The 15,494-nt window shown below is 37.1% G+C and overlaps 2 protein-coding genes and 1 non-coding gene across 4 annotated transcripts in view; all 3 read left to right on the top strand.

Annotated features, from left to right (window-relative positions):
• LOC139974357 (fibrinogen-like protein A) overlaps positions 1-15,494 on the top strand; it is a 148,189-nt gene that overhangs the window by 81,766 nt on the left and 50,929 nt on the right. The window lies entirely within an intron of this gene.
• The window catches only part of LOC139974360 (fibrinogen-like protein A), a 76,959-nt gene that overhangs the window by 10,536 nt on the left and 50,929 nt on the right, over positions 1-15,494 (top strand). For both annotated transcript variants that reach the window (XM_071981447.1, XM_071981446.1), the window contains 4 exons: positions 526-602; positions 1,934-2,062; positions 4,016-4,280; positions 6,689-8,282. In XM_071981447.1, the coding sequence (XP_071837548.1) occupies positions 526-602; positions 1,934-2,062; positions 4,016-4,280; positions 6,689-6,957 (740 nt within the window). In that variant the 3' untranslated portion in view covers positions 6,958-8,282. The remainder of the gene's footprint in view (positions 1-525; positions 603-1,933; positions 2,063-4,015; positions 4,281-6,688; positions 8,283-15,494) is intronic.
• Trnac-aca (transfer RNA cysteine (anticodon ACA)) lies at positions 11,175-11,247 on the top strand. The gene has a single exon. It is a non-coding gene; the product is annotated as a tRNA-Cys (tRNA).

Genomic DNA, 15,494 nt, shown 5'->3' with positions numbered 1-15,494 from the left:
TCGTTTAGCAGTAATCACTGTTCCCTGCTAACTTAACGCAAAAGACGATTTTTAAAGTACAGTATGGTACTAGATTGCCCTCTTGTTTTGGTGGCGAGAGGTACCTAATTCGCGTTCTGTGTTCTACTTATGTAGCTTTTATATTATAATAATTGTTATTATTATTATTATCAGATTTGATCTTTAAAAAGATCTGTCTGAAATACTTCAAATTGTATAACACCTAGATAGTAAAGCACTGATTTTATCACAAAATTATTGTACTTGCTGTAAGACTCAGGAAAATGAGAAGATGTTGCTCTGTTTGAGAGAGTACCTTGAGTATAATGGCTCTAAACCCATCGAGGGTACCAGGTATAACATATTCTGAAATATTTAACACAAGTTCTGGAATGGTATATTTTCATGGTGTGACCGACAGGCCTAATTATCCTTCCTCTTTCAATATCTTCCAGTTAATCAATTCCTTATTTCATTTAATTTCATTTAATTTGATTTTCTTTTGTTGTTTTAAACTTATGATAGCCAGCGAATCAGTGGAGACCACCCCAAAGCAAACCACTACTGGTGGTGATTGTCCTTGTGATGATCCTTCTATTGAGGTGAGAATTACATACTTAATAACATACAATTTCGAATTAGAGAATATTATGTTTTGGGGAGAAAGATTTTAGATTCAAATTTTGATGAAGATCTTAGCAATTATGATATAGCTTTGCTGTACAATACTGTATGTTGACTGTAAATTATCACTTCCAGTGTTGACTAGAGATATCACAGAAATAGCAAAGAAATATGCTTGGAATAGTACTGCAGTAGTACCCCCCCCCCCTCCTCCCCGTTGTCATCCAAATAGTAATGGTACCCATGAAACTATTCAGATATGATGTCAGTCTTTGTAGAAGAGAAAGCTTGATGTTGTGATTGGCATTTAAAGTACATTACATGAATCTTGGCATCATCAACACTATCAGTAGGACGAATTAGAACATTTGGTTTGTAATATAGCTTAGAATTGTCAGAGTTTTGCGATGAATTTGACTCAAAGTATCCAGTCATCAACGTGTTCTTATTGCCTGAATTAACCCAAACAAAATGTCTGTTCATGGAGTGTACATTATAGGATGAGGTACTTCGACCGTCCCATGTGACATAATTGTCCTTCCTCATTCAGCATGTAGGTTTTTGTTAGCTATTTCAAAACTCTAATAAAAGTATAAATAATTGTCAAACTTGTAAACCATGGAACAATCTCATACTCCGTGGATCTGGTTAAATGCACATTTAATTTTAAGCGTAGAAAAAATGACAAGGGTCGTCGTCTGGGTCTTGTCCTTTGTCAACATATTATCATTGTATAAATTATTGTTCACATTTTTTGTACATAGCTCAGTACTTAATGCTCTGAACTTTTCTCATGAATTTATTATGGTTCCTGTGTGCAAACACTGCTATACATGGCTACACTTGTGTAGCGAATTGCCCATTTTGAATAACATTTTGCGATGTGATATCGAATAAATTATTCTCTGTTGTCATAATCGTCTCCCTGATTGTAGGTAATAATTTAGCTGGTACATATCACAAAGCAAATTGCTCTGTAATTTAAATAGTCAAATTAGTGTACATAATACAAGTATGAAGATGGATAGCAGGAACCAAATTTATTGTATTAGAGACGAAATCAGAGCCTGGAAGACTGCTGCACAAATATGAACACTAAATAAATTGCTGTTGTGAAAATTATTTATTAACACTGTTTTGATTGGGCTCAATGGGTTCCATCACCGCAGGGAGTTTCTATTAGTGGCAGGGCTGATTATACTATTAATAACCACAAATTGATGAAATTTGCTACATGACAGGTACCTTTGTATGTGATCATTATGTAATCTCTGTACTTTCTATGTTTGATTTTGGTCATAATTGTCAGATGACCAACTGCCTGGATTGGTTCAATGCTGGTTGTAATAAAACTAGCACATACACCATCAAACCAACTAACTGGAATGGACGACCCTTTGAAGTCTTCTGTAATATGACTGACGGAGGAGGATGGACGGTAAGTCTAGTATGACATCCTATAGTATAGACGATTTATTGTATGTATAATATGACTGACGGAGGAGGATGGACTGTAAGTCTAGTATGACATCCTATAGTATAGACGATATATTGTATATGTATAATATGACTGACGGAGGAGGATGGACTGTAAGTCCAGTATGACATCCTATAGTATAGACGATATATTGTATATGTATGATATGACTGACGGAAGAGGATGGACAGTAAGTCTAGTATGACATCCTATATTATAGACGATATATTGTATATGTATAATATGACTGACGGAGGAGGATACCTTTAATTAGTATGATATCCTATGTTTCATAAATATGGCTAAGTTTGCCTCAAAATGTAGTTATTCTGTGCATATTGTCAGATTCTAAGCACCAGAGGTGTGCCCTGTACAATAGTAATACACACATTCTCATTGACAGTTATAAAATCCTGTAATATTACGCATTCACACTGGTCAGCAGAATCACTTTGGTCGATTGGTACGGAATTAGTTTGTGACGCAAGGGTGAGGGGTTCTGTTCCTACCTATACATTTGCAATGGCAGTGCATTTGTCAGAAACAAATAAAACTTTTAGCATCCTCTGGAATTAGAAACAAGTTCCAAGTTAATGAAATTATGGTTACTCTAATGAAACCATGCAGATGGTAGCAGTACATTGATATTCTTCCCATTGGTCTTTGCATCTTCCTTTGAATCTTAATTTTCTTGATTAATTTTGAACCTACCGTTCCAGTCCATTTGTGGTTATTACAGTGTTTGATTACAGTATCTATAAATTGGGGAATATCAGAGTTGATGTGTTGCTCACTTGATATAAATTTAGAGTTTTATTACAAGAGCAATCTGCCTGTCACAGTATTAGGCTCTTTCTCTCAGATAATGAGGTCATTTTAGATTTATTGAAGTAATCATCAACCTTGGGGGAAATGAGGAATTGGGCATTTCAATACAAACCAGAGTTGAGCTCAAGATCTTTCAGAATGTTTCTCTTCCAAATGAATAGTGTGGAAGTTTGACAATAAGATTCCATTATATGTAATGCGATGGAGTTAATGCATTTAAGCAACAATATCCAACAGTGGTCTAATTGTCTACATTACACACACAGACATCAGTTAAACAGTTTTCTGTCCTGGTGTGTGTACAATCAACTATGGTAGAGGGTGAAATTCACTTTTCAATTTAAGTCAGTTCAGGTGCAACGTCACACACATTCTAGGTTAGTCTAATATAGTGGTCCTTTTATGTCAGTGAAAGATACCACAATGTGTGGAATCTGAGGCCTTGTTAGCATGATATCCTAAGAAAGGCTTTATGTATTAGATTCCCTAAACATGCACCTAACTACCTCATGGAAAACGTCAATGCATTTTTGCGTCCTGGTTTTAAGGTGGGGTCTCACCGTTACCAAACCGACCGAGTATTGACTCGAAAGTAGATGATGAAAATCATGAAATTAAGACTTGTGTGTCACAAAAATCAGTTTTGGTGGGTTTGCTGGTATTTGTAGATGTTAGAAGATTTATCTACAGTTTTGTTTCTTTTACTAAACAACAAGTCCATAGACCAAACTAGCTTTCTGAGCATCTGGGGGGGGGGGGGGAGGGGGGAAAACTACACATTGATTTCTGATTGATTCCTCATGGATGATCCTGGCATGTGGGTCTCAAAGGTTGTCGACTACTGTTTCAGATAATAACAAGTCTGTAGATACTATGTGGGAATCCCATACCACTGACAGAAGGGTAAATTACGGGTGAGAGTGTAGGACTTCAGTTTGGAACATTGTCAATAACTGCTTCATTTAGAGGTCATCCTTTGCTTATGTTATAGAAGGAATACAGTCCACTTCTCAGTGAAAATGTTATTGAAATAAATATATTCTTATTTATTATTAAAATTATTCTTTTTGTTTTTACATTATACAGGTGTTCCAACGTCGTGTTAATGGTTCCGTTGAATTCCATCGTAACTGGAAGAGCTATAAAGACGGCTTTGGTGAGCTGGACCATGAGTTTTGGTTGGGAAATGATAAGTTGTATGACCTCACCAATCAAGGCAACTATCAACTTTGGATTGATATGGTGAACAGAGATGGAGCTCCATACTACGCAAAGTTTGACTTGTTCCGGATCAACGATGAAAGTGACAATTACACACTGTCTGGACTGGGAGCTTTCAGTGGAACTGCAGGTTTGTCCAAACTGTAGGTTTCTCTCTGTGTTTGTTGTATACAAGTTCATTGTACTATTAAATGTCATGTTCTGTTTTTATCATAATATACTCGGTAAGTACATTTTAGTCGTGTTATGTTCATTCTTTAGGGCAGCCAGCTGTATGACCTTCATTGTTTTAAGCAACCCAAGTAGTCACCCCTGGAACTAGATTACCAGGGAAGTTCATTGGCGTGCAACTTAAGCTGTGATAAGAATTTTACGGAGGTCATAAATACATTAACAAACATTTTCAAGGCGATAGACATTTTTTAAAGAAACTTTTTTTTTCAGTTATTGTAGCAGTGGGAGGGTGGAGAGGCAGGGTATGTTACTTTATGGATGGGGATGGTGGCAACATGTGACATCCTATATCATATATCACTGCACATTTATTATTCATAGAATAATTAGATTACATTTTCATTTGTTTTGCAATACAATTTGTGTTGCTTCATGGTAAATTCTCCAATTCTGTAGTAAGCGTCTATGTCATGTTTCCTTGTTTCGCATGGTAATCATTTTAGCCTTATTATAGGTAAAACGGGCCTGAACCATGCCGTGAAGTCTACAAGTCTAAACAAATCTTCAATTCATTACTCTATTGTAGGCTATTTGTTCCCTTTATGACCAATTTTTTTTTTAAATATGACACTTTTGGGGGAAACTTGTTTTAACAGCGGCATCATTAGCTGTTTGAAATTAAAAAGGGTGGGAGCTGGGATGGTCGTTTCAATTTCAGCTAATGCATCAATCAGCTATGATCCCATTAATTGCTGCCTTAGTTTGTAGGAGCAAACCTTGAACAGAGTTTGGATTAACCCAGCTCATGACTGCTGCTATCTTCACTCCAGAGTGGGTGTCCACAACTCACCATTATATTTGCTGAGAATATGCCTTCCTGTTACATTGCTACATTAACAAGGCATAAAAATCCAGATAATTCAGTGAGAAATCATTTGCTATCATTATAATAATTAAAATGTGATTAGTAAGGTAATAGCTCTTGGCTGGTCTATACTAGTCCTAAGAAGCAGGATTAACAGTTATTGGATTAACTTACACTATGGTTCCTGGGTTAATTAATATGTTTAAATATAGAATTAGAGTTAAAACAAAACTATTAAGTTTATTGTTGTAACGAGCTGTGATATATCAAATAGATCACATACAAGGATTAACAATTATATGCTAAGACATCACAGAAACAAAGCATAATGACTGACAGAGATATGCTAAGACATCACAGAAGCCAAGCATAACGACAGACAGTGATATGCTATGACATCACAGAAACCAAGCAAAATGAATGACAGAGATATGCTAAGAAATCACAGAAACAAAGCATAATGACTTACAGAGATATGCTAAGACATCACAGAAACCAAGCATTGTGACTGACAGTGATATGCTATGACATCACAGAAACAAAGCATAATGACTTACAGAGATATGCTAAGACATCACATAAACCAAGCATTATTTGACTGGCAGTGATATGCTAAGACATCACAGAAACAAAGCATAATGACTTACAGAGATATGCTAAGACAACACATAAACCAAGCATTGTGACTGACAGTGATATGCTAAGACATCACAGAAACAAAGCATAATGACTTACAGAGATATGCTAAGACATCACATAAACCAAGCATAATGAATGACAGTGATATGCTAAGACATCACATAAACAAAGCATAATGAATGACAGTGATATACTAAGACATCACATGAACACAGCATTATTTGACTGACAGTGATATGCTAAGACATCACAGAAACAAAGCATAATGACTTACAGAGAAATGCTAAGACATCACATAAACCAAGCATTGTGACTGACAGTGATATGCTAAGACATCACAGAAACAAAGCATAATGACTTACAGAGATATGCTAAGACATCACATAAACCAAGCATTGTGACTGACATGGATATGCTAAGACATCACAGAAACAAAGCATAATGACTTACAGAGATATGCTAAGACATTACATAAACCAAGCATAATGAATGACAGTGATATGATAATACACCACAGAAACAAAGCGTAATTACAGACAGTGATATGATAAGACAGTAGACCAAGCATATTTTTTCTTACAGTGACATCCTAATGCATCACACAAAGACAAGCACAACTTCCTAACAGTGACATGCTGAGATATAACATAGCAAATACAATCAGTGATATGTGATGCAGACTGTCACAGAGATTAAGCACAAATGTTCTGTTGTGTAGTGATATGTAGAGATATCACTCTACAGATTCAACATATATCCAATCATATTTACTAATTGTTTAATGTGTCTATATTGTGATAGGTCCCTTAATTGTGATGGATTGTAGTTTAAGAGAATATTTTTACTTGTTTAATTCACAGACACAGATGGAGGTCACCCTGGTGGTTATGCTTTGAGTGCTCATCTTAACTCTGCCTTCAGTACCTTTGACAGGGACAATGATATAGCTGACAGTACTAACTGTGCTGTTACTAACCATGGTGCCTGGTGGTACAAGAGCTGTGCAGGTTCTAACCTCAATGGTAACTATATGGCAGCAGATAATGCTCTATCAAGCATATACTGGTCTAGTCTACCTGGAGGTGGATATTACATCAAATACACAGAAATGAAGATAAGACCCGTCTAGATACGGTTCTTTCCAATAAGTACTTGATAAGAGGATCAAAACTAACAAACACACTGGAGTTCAGCAAATATATCATCCATATCAGCAAACAGAAATGTCACAGATAACCCAAATTCACCCCCCCCCCCCATGCAGCTCCTCAAAACTACTTTAAACAGACACAGACACACCCAGGTGTGTTTTAAAATCATACTGAGGAGCTCATGGTTTTTCCTACTGTTCAAGTCCACGTAACCTAACCTTCACAATATCCCTTAACAATAGAACTTTTCTGAGGACCTGGTGATTCTTACCGTCTGAGGACTCGCAATTCCTTTGTTCAAGCCCTTAGTCAGAATACAAAACAAGTGCAGACACACACACATTCTTATGTATTGTTATCAGTCCTGAAATAATATATATACTAATATTGTTTGCACAGGTATATGTTCAGATACTTGTTCTCAATAAGAGTAGTTACCCATATCACGTTATGGGATTGATGGGATAGCCTATTGGAATTCTCAACATGCATTTCTCACAAACAAATACATCTTAAAAGGTTGTATTGCTGAATCAAATGCACTGTAATATTTTCCTAGCCTTTATGCATAGTCTACCCAAACAGTTTATTGCATAACAGTGTTTTACACAGAATTTATTTATTATCTTGACTCTCTGTATTCCATTTGAATTACTATGTACAAATTAATGTTCGATGTTTATTGAGAATTGATTGGTAGAGACTTTCCAGCAGAGGAAGGGGCTCTCTTGCATTTTGACAAAGGGGACTGTGATATTATTCCTGAATCAAGGTATCACATTCGCACTCGCCAGATAAGCTTGGATACACACATGTTTGGTAATTGACTAGTTCAAGGTTTAAAAAAAGGATTTTAAAATGCAACAAGTTAAGGTGTTTAAACAATTAGTTTGACTTCTAACTTTGAATAAATGTTTCAAAAACCTGTCTACTTTAATAACTAAAAGGAAGTTGTATATATATACTATTAGTGATCAGCTCACAGTACCGATGTGATATACAGTCTGAGACTGCAGCTTGTCAAGTTCAGGAAACTAGGTAAGATCTTGTGACAGCACCCTCTGTTGGCTCATGGGGATGGCTGGAGAACCCCATTGAGAAGTAACCTATTAATTGTGAAATAGTCAAACTGGATGGGTAGGAATGATAATGCATTCATTGTAACCATCGGTTTAGGTCATGTTGAGATTAGCTCAATGAAAATGAATTTATGGTAACCATCCGTTTAGGTGATGTTGAGATTAGTTCAAAGTTAATTTGTGTAAACACGGTAAGCAGGCAATGATTATTAGGGCTTCTTTAGGTACTTCATAAGATTGGTTAACTGTGTATGATTACATCTGATTGGTAAGGATGATTACATAAGATTGGTAAACAGTTAATGATTATATCAGTTTAGTAAGGATGATTACATAAGATTGGTAAACAGTTTATGATTATATCAGTTTAGTAAGGATGATTACATAAGATTGGTAAACAGTTTATGATTATATCAGTTTAGTAAGGATGATTACATAAGATTGGTAAACAGTTTATGATTACATCAGTTTGGTAAGGATGTTTACAAAAGATTGGTAAACAGTTTATGATTACATCAGTTTGGTAACGATGCTAACGGAAGGAATGTTAACAGGTTATGATTACATCAGTTTGGTAACGATGATTACATAAGATTGGTAAACAGTAAATGATTATATCAGTTTAGTAAGGATGATTACATAAGATTGGTAAACAGTTTATGATTATATCAGTTTAGTAAGGATGATTACATAAGATTGGTAAACAGTTTATGATTACATCAGTTTGGTAAGGATGATTACAAAAGATTGGTAAACAGTTTATGATTACATCAGTTTGGTAAGGATGATTACAAAAGATTGGTAAACAGTTTATGATTACATCAGTTTGGTAAAGATGATAACGTAAGATTGGTAAACATTTTATGATTACATCAGTTTGATAAAGATGATTACATAGGATTGGTAAACAGTTTATGATTAATCAGTTGGGTAAGGATGATTACAGAATGGAGGTAAACAGTTTATGAATACATCAGTTTGGTAAGGATGATTACGAAGGGATGTAAACAGTGTATTATAACATGTATATGATAATGGTGAATATGTGAAGTTGGTAAACTGTTTACATCGGTTGGGTTATGTAAAGGATATAAGACTAGTGATAATATATTTGTTTGTTTAGAATGAGACTGTTGGTTTAATGGTCATATCTTCAGCATATATATTTTCACTATATTGTCCATCAGTTTGGACCAGCCCAGGCTTTAAAGCAGTTGGTTAATGTTTCACTGTGCAGCATTTTTTTCATTTAAGATATTATAATCCTTACTGGATATATATATATATATATATATATATATATATATATATATATATATATATATATATATATAAATATATATGTATATATATATATATATATATATATATATATATATATATATATATATTTTCATTTATATATATTCATTTGCCTTTGTCGTTTACCACCATTGCATTAACATAAAGTCTGTTCAAAGTATCTCTTTCGAGATCCGGCTTTAGGAATCACAAATAATTTCGAGTTGGTTAGCATCATGTTTGATCTCTAGAGTAAGGCAAAATATGTCACCAAAAACAGAACTAGTATTGTTCGATACAGGTGACAAACGCCTACAGTGGAATTACGACCTTCCTTACCGGTTTCGAACCTCTGGACATACAATCAGCGTCCATAGCCTAGTGGTTAGGGTGTCCGCGTACAGAGCGGAAGGCCCGTGGTTCGAATCCCGGTGGAGGCTGAAAGTTTTTTCACTGTTCTTGATTTTCCAACTCATTACGATTTTCATTTATATATATTCATTTGCCTTTGTCGTTTACCTCCATTGCATTAACATAAAGTCTGTTCAAAGTATCTCTTTCGAGATCCGGCTTTAGGAATCACAAATGATTTCGTGTTGGTTATGTTACGTTGGAATGCGAGAGGTCTCGATAACTAATTTTAACGAGACACAAGCCTGGGTTCGTTTCCGTAAGGAACACAGACAAATTGACGAGTCTAGAGATTTTAAATGAGAACGTAAACTATATTGAACAATGGATTTCGAACCAACAACAACAAGTGGTAATTACAAATATATAGAAAATTACTCACAAACTTAACAAGATAGGATACACTTTAAAACACGCTGGTCTCTTCCAACGGCGATATCCCTCAGCGGCCACGACCTCGATGACGACGATTCTCGGTCCGTTGTACCGCGAAATTCACTGGTCCTCGACGAAGTTTCTCGCGATCCCAGAAACAGCAGTCACCTTCTTTCCGGCGATGCTCCAAAATAGAAGACGGACTTGCAGCCACAATAGAGTGAAGCACACGTCGAACTTCTCGCCGACTAAATATTACCAGAGTCAGTCCAAAATCAGCTTTATAGCCACTAACTCCTGGCGTAACGAACTTCCTCAACGGAGACAGAAATTCTTCACCTTCTCCGCAATAACGACTGAAAACTGTAGTATCACAGTAAAGTCCTCTTCAAACTTCTGAATGGAAGTGTAGAATCAATCTTTTTATCGATCTCTCAATCCTTCAGAAAATACTGGTAGTTGAGCACTGACGATATATAGTAGAATGGTATAATATGTGTCGTCGCTTGTATTCGTACAGAAACTGAGAAACTCTCCGATCTGGGCGGGTTTATATACGATTCGCTATGTCAAGAATCATCTAGATCTTTCTCGATACACTTGACCCAGTTTTTCTATTCTTGGAAATCCTTTGCATATCTGCGAACGTTCCAGAGAATCCACATCCACGAAGATGCCGTGCACAGCTTACACGCGATTCCACGTAAACCGACGTTAACCCGAGACCAGCGCGTCATCATAAGGAATATACCAGAACAATCGTGTATTATAACATTGTGACACGGTAACCCGACCTAATTTCTCAAATACTGATTTATCACGTAGGCAATTTCAATTACTCTCCACATTGTAACATTAGGTTCCTCACTAGCAGTAACTAGCGTTAGGCTACAATGGGCCCTCGTAACAGTTAGCATCATGTTTGATCTCTAGAGTAAGGCAAAATATGTGACCAAAAACAGAACTAGTATTGTTCGATACAGGTGACAAACGCCTACAGTGGAATAACGACCTTCCTTACCGGTTGCGAACCTCTGGACATACAATCAGCGTCCATAGCCTAGTGGTTAGGGTGTCCGCCTACAGAGCGGAAGGCCCGTGGTTCGAATCCCGGTGGAGGCTGAAAGTTTTTTCACTGTTCTTGATTTTCCAACTCATTACGATTTTCATTTATATATATATATATATATATATATATATTTATATATGTATTTATATGTAGATATATGTATTTATCTATTTGTTACTTAGTGCAAGATTCATCAAATAAACATAGCGTGATAATTATCAACACTAATTCTCTCTATGTTCTTTGGTCACTCGTTCCATCCATTTCCGGGAGTCACCATCAGGGGCAGACTGACCCATGACCTACACCCTTGAGTAAAACTGCGGTCATTATACGCCAGTGTTGTAAACAGCCACACTCAAGTCACAAAACAGTCAGGTAGTTAGCGAATCCAAGAAGATTGTAAAACAATTTCCCATAGAACTAACACAGTGACTTGAGTCTATGATTAAACTGGTGCCAGGAAAATCACTGATAATTACTTGTACTTAGGATGAGGTGTCTCATTACAACTCTGTACTATGCCAACTCGACCAGAAGCATAACCAGATATAAACAGGTGACATGCAATCAACCCCCGCTTCTCTTCCCCCTACTCCCTGGCCCAGTCCTACCAGTGGAGCTGCAGGGAGCAGTCTACCCTTGGTGCAGCAATAGAAATGGGCCAACAGAGGAGAGTCTGCATCCACCTAGTAAGCCCACTCATGGTTTGGGTTTTGGCTGAGAACTTTCTAAACTTGTCACCTCTTGACATCTAGATATGACACTTTCAAGCTTTCTCTCTTGAGGACAGGCTTTGGTTTGAATTCCCAATTTGATGGTTATCGTGAGAGAACTTAAAACACTGAACATTGTTTAAGGAAAATAATAAATATTCTGATTTCAAACACTTATCTTCAGGCTGTTATCGGTCATAGGAACCATATGGCCCTGACAAAATGAGTCCACACCAGCTGCACTGACCTAGTTACGTCAATGCCCATACCCTACAACCCCCCCCCCCCCCCCACCGCATCCTCTCCCAGGACAAAGTGTCAAGATTAATCCCAAGTTCTGAATACAACTTTAACGTAAATGTATAAGGCCCACTGGTATACCAGATCGCATTCTAAATTTCCAACTATCATTTTTACAGTCATTAACGAGATCATTATGAAGAGACTATAATATTCAATGAGCGTGAACACCAGAAAAGAACATGAAGGTTGGCTGAGAGCACCACATTAATTTTGGTATATAGACCGCTAAACAACTCTGTTATCACCCCAGGATGTACTTCGTTACAACTTTTAATATTTGAGAAACAACCCTCAGTACATCCGAGGCCTATCAATTAAAGCGGCTGGACTACTTAGTTTAACACACTATCATTGGTTCAGTTTCTCAGATGCAACACAAAACTCAATAGGAAAACAAGACCTATAGCCTGAAATATTTGTTTACATTAACATTAACAGTTTATCAGTGACAAATAGTGTTGAATGTCGACCAATGGTGCTCTGCTGTTTATAATAAGTTTACATGAGCAATATTTTGGTTGAGTTATTGCCAGTTTGGTTTCATGCCGGAAGCAAAGGAACCTAAGCAGTCGGGTTAGCGTGTGTGTGTGTGTACGTCTGATACACTTGCTTTGATTCACGATAACTCAACAACGGAGTGTTGGATTTATGTGGATGTATTATAGTGAGGTGTGCCCTATCGTTTTTAGCACTAACCTTATGAATATTAATAAGGTTATGGGGTCAAACGTAAAAAAGTTACATTGTAATAACTTGAGACCTTTGTTGGTTAATAGCTGGTACATGCAGGCCATCTGGGCCCCAAAAACTCCTGAGCCCATATTTGGGCTGAGTGGGCCCAAATGTTTTATTTACACCTCAATGCATTCCTGCACGAATTTTGGGGCCCAATATTTTGGGGTCCACAGTTTTTGGGATTCAATATTGGGGGGAGGGGGCAATTATATCTTTTAGCCACATTATTTGGGCCAAATATTTTTGGGGCCATTTAGACGCAAATTTTATTGGGCCAAAGTATTTGGGAGGGGATAAAATTGTCAAATTCCAATAACGCCAAAAACTTAAATCAGATTGTATCCAAATATGGAATACAGTGTTTGGTTAATATATGGTACACGTGGGCATAAATGTTATGATATTGGGTGAGGACATACAATGCTTTAATATTCCACTAAGCAAGGAACCATTGTGCCCTTTGAGCTCTTGTTTGGAGAGAGGCCAAAATATTAAAATTCCAATAACTCCACAACCTTAAATCGGATTGTAATCAAACATGGAATACAGTTGTTGGTTAACAGCTGGTACATGTATTGCAACAAATATTCCACTTAAGCAAGGAACCATAGTGCATGTTGTGCTCTTGTTAAACAATGGATTAACATTTAGGCCTACACTGAGGAACTGACGTCATCATCGAATTATCCTTAAAGGAGCATTCCAGGACTTGAGCATACTTTAAAGATTAATATCTCGCAAACCAGACTATATACAGAAACATTACCGACACTCAACTCATTCCTATTTCTTGGACAGTCAATATGACGTATTAAGACTAAATTCATCCTTAAATAATAACCAAACCTGCTTGGATGTGAGTGAAGCTAAAAAATATATATTATTTTATGCATTAAAAGCTTGTAGACGTTTTATTTCTTTCGTTTACTCTCTTAGTGATAACAACACGCATAGATAGAACTATGGAACAAATATTGTACTACACTTGCTGAATATCGGATTTGATTTGGCGGCTAATAACCTTCCCACCCCGCCCCACCACACCCCCCATTGCTCTGTGCCCATCTCCGATTGGCCGACTGGTCAGTCACCCCCTCCCCCTTTCTGGTCCTCATTTGATGATAGTCTTGGCCAACGTTAACGCCTCCATTGATACCAGATGTATTACAACGGGTAAATAGAAAAGAAATGGTGCCATAGCCGTTATACCTTGCATGATTACGTTTACATCCATTGTGCCAACGGAAAAAAATGAGCCTTTTGTAGGTCGGTAACCTTTTGACCCCAATGAATAGGAATACTCCAAGTTATAGCCAACAAGAGTATACAGGAACAAGAAAAGAAACTATATCTATAAAAATATGGTAAATCCAGTGGCGTATCTAGAATAGCTGGCACCCGTGGCGGATTCTTCCCATTGTCACCCCGTGCCGGGAATGCCGTCCTGGGGGAGGTGTCTAAGACTTCGCCCTCTACTTTGAGAAAACTTTGTTTAATGTAAGGTGACTTAAATGCAAAATGATGCTATCTTTGGCAAAGCCTTGAACTGATTACACAATGATTTACAAAAACAATGAGGAATTTGGGGGCATGGGGGCTGTAGCATGGCACCTCCCTGACTGGTATCCGGGTGGACCCCCATCCCCATCCGCTTAGTACGCCACTGGGGGAAATTGCAAGGTTTCGCAAGCTTCAGGGTATACGTGTCACACGGACACCCACGGCCCAGCGCGGGAAGGTTGCTGTAATAAATCAGCCTCGCGGGAAATGTTTTGAACAATATTGCCATTCCACGTTCTTTTATATTTGTATTGTATGTTGGTTAGTAAACGTTTTCTTTCGTATGAATTTGACTTCAGTTCAGTGTTCCCACTAAGGTGCGGGATTCCCTTCAACTGACTCAGTAATCCCGGAAAGAAAACATTTGTCTGCTGGAAATCTCCGCATCGTATTTTGCATTCGCGATGAGTTTATACTCAATGTACAACTTATTCACTTGACCGTATAGAGAAAAAAAAACTGAAAATCAATTGTGTACCAATTGTGTACAGAAAGGAGGTAGGCTACACCTTTCAAATTTTACGAAAGATCGAGCAAAGCACTTTCGAAAAATTCACGCCAAACTTGCATATCGTACTAAATGCAACTAATGTCATGTAAACAAGGCTATAGTGCATCCATATATGAATATACCGTAAGACCACATCTGGTGTTAAGAGGGGGGAAAAGAAAGTATTTTCTAGCATTTCCAAAAATACCGAAAAAATAATTTCCTACCATAGTTAAGTGTATAGCAAATAGCCTAACCACCTCGGCGGTTATAACGGATCTCACGTAACTACAAAATCACAACTAATTGTATTTTGCGGAGTTTACGTTTTCTACAAGAACATGGAAACAATATTTATTTGGGAGTGGACTCTCACTCACTGTCCATCTAAAATTATCATCTCAGCCCGAATGATTTATTTAATAGGCACCACCGGCTGGTCTGTACTCTGGTGCTCCAGATATTTGTCCTAACTTTTTTCATTAATTATGAAAAA

The sequence above is a fragment of the Apostichopus japonicus genome, chromosome 9, assembly GCF_037975245.1.
Source record: "Apostichopus japonicus isolate 1M-3 chromosome 9, ASM3797524v1, whole genome shotgun sequence".
NCBI classification, from domain to species: Eukaryota; Metazoa; Echinodermata; class Holothuroidea; order Aspidochirotida; family Stichopodidae; genus Apostichopus; species Apostichopus japonicus.
This window is presented reverse-complemented; position numbering and strand designations above follow the sequence as displayed.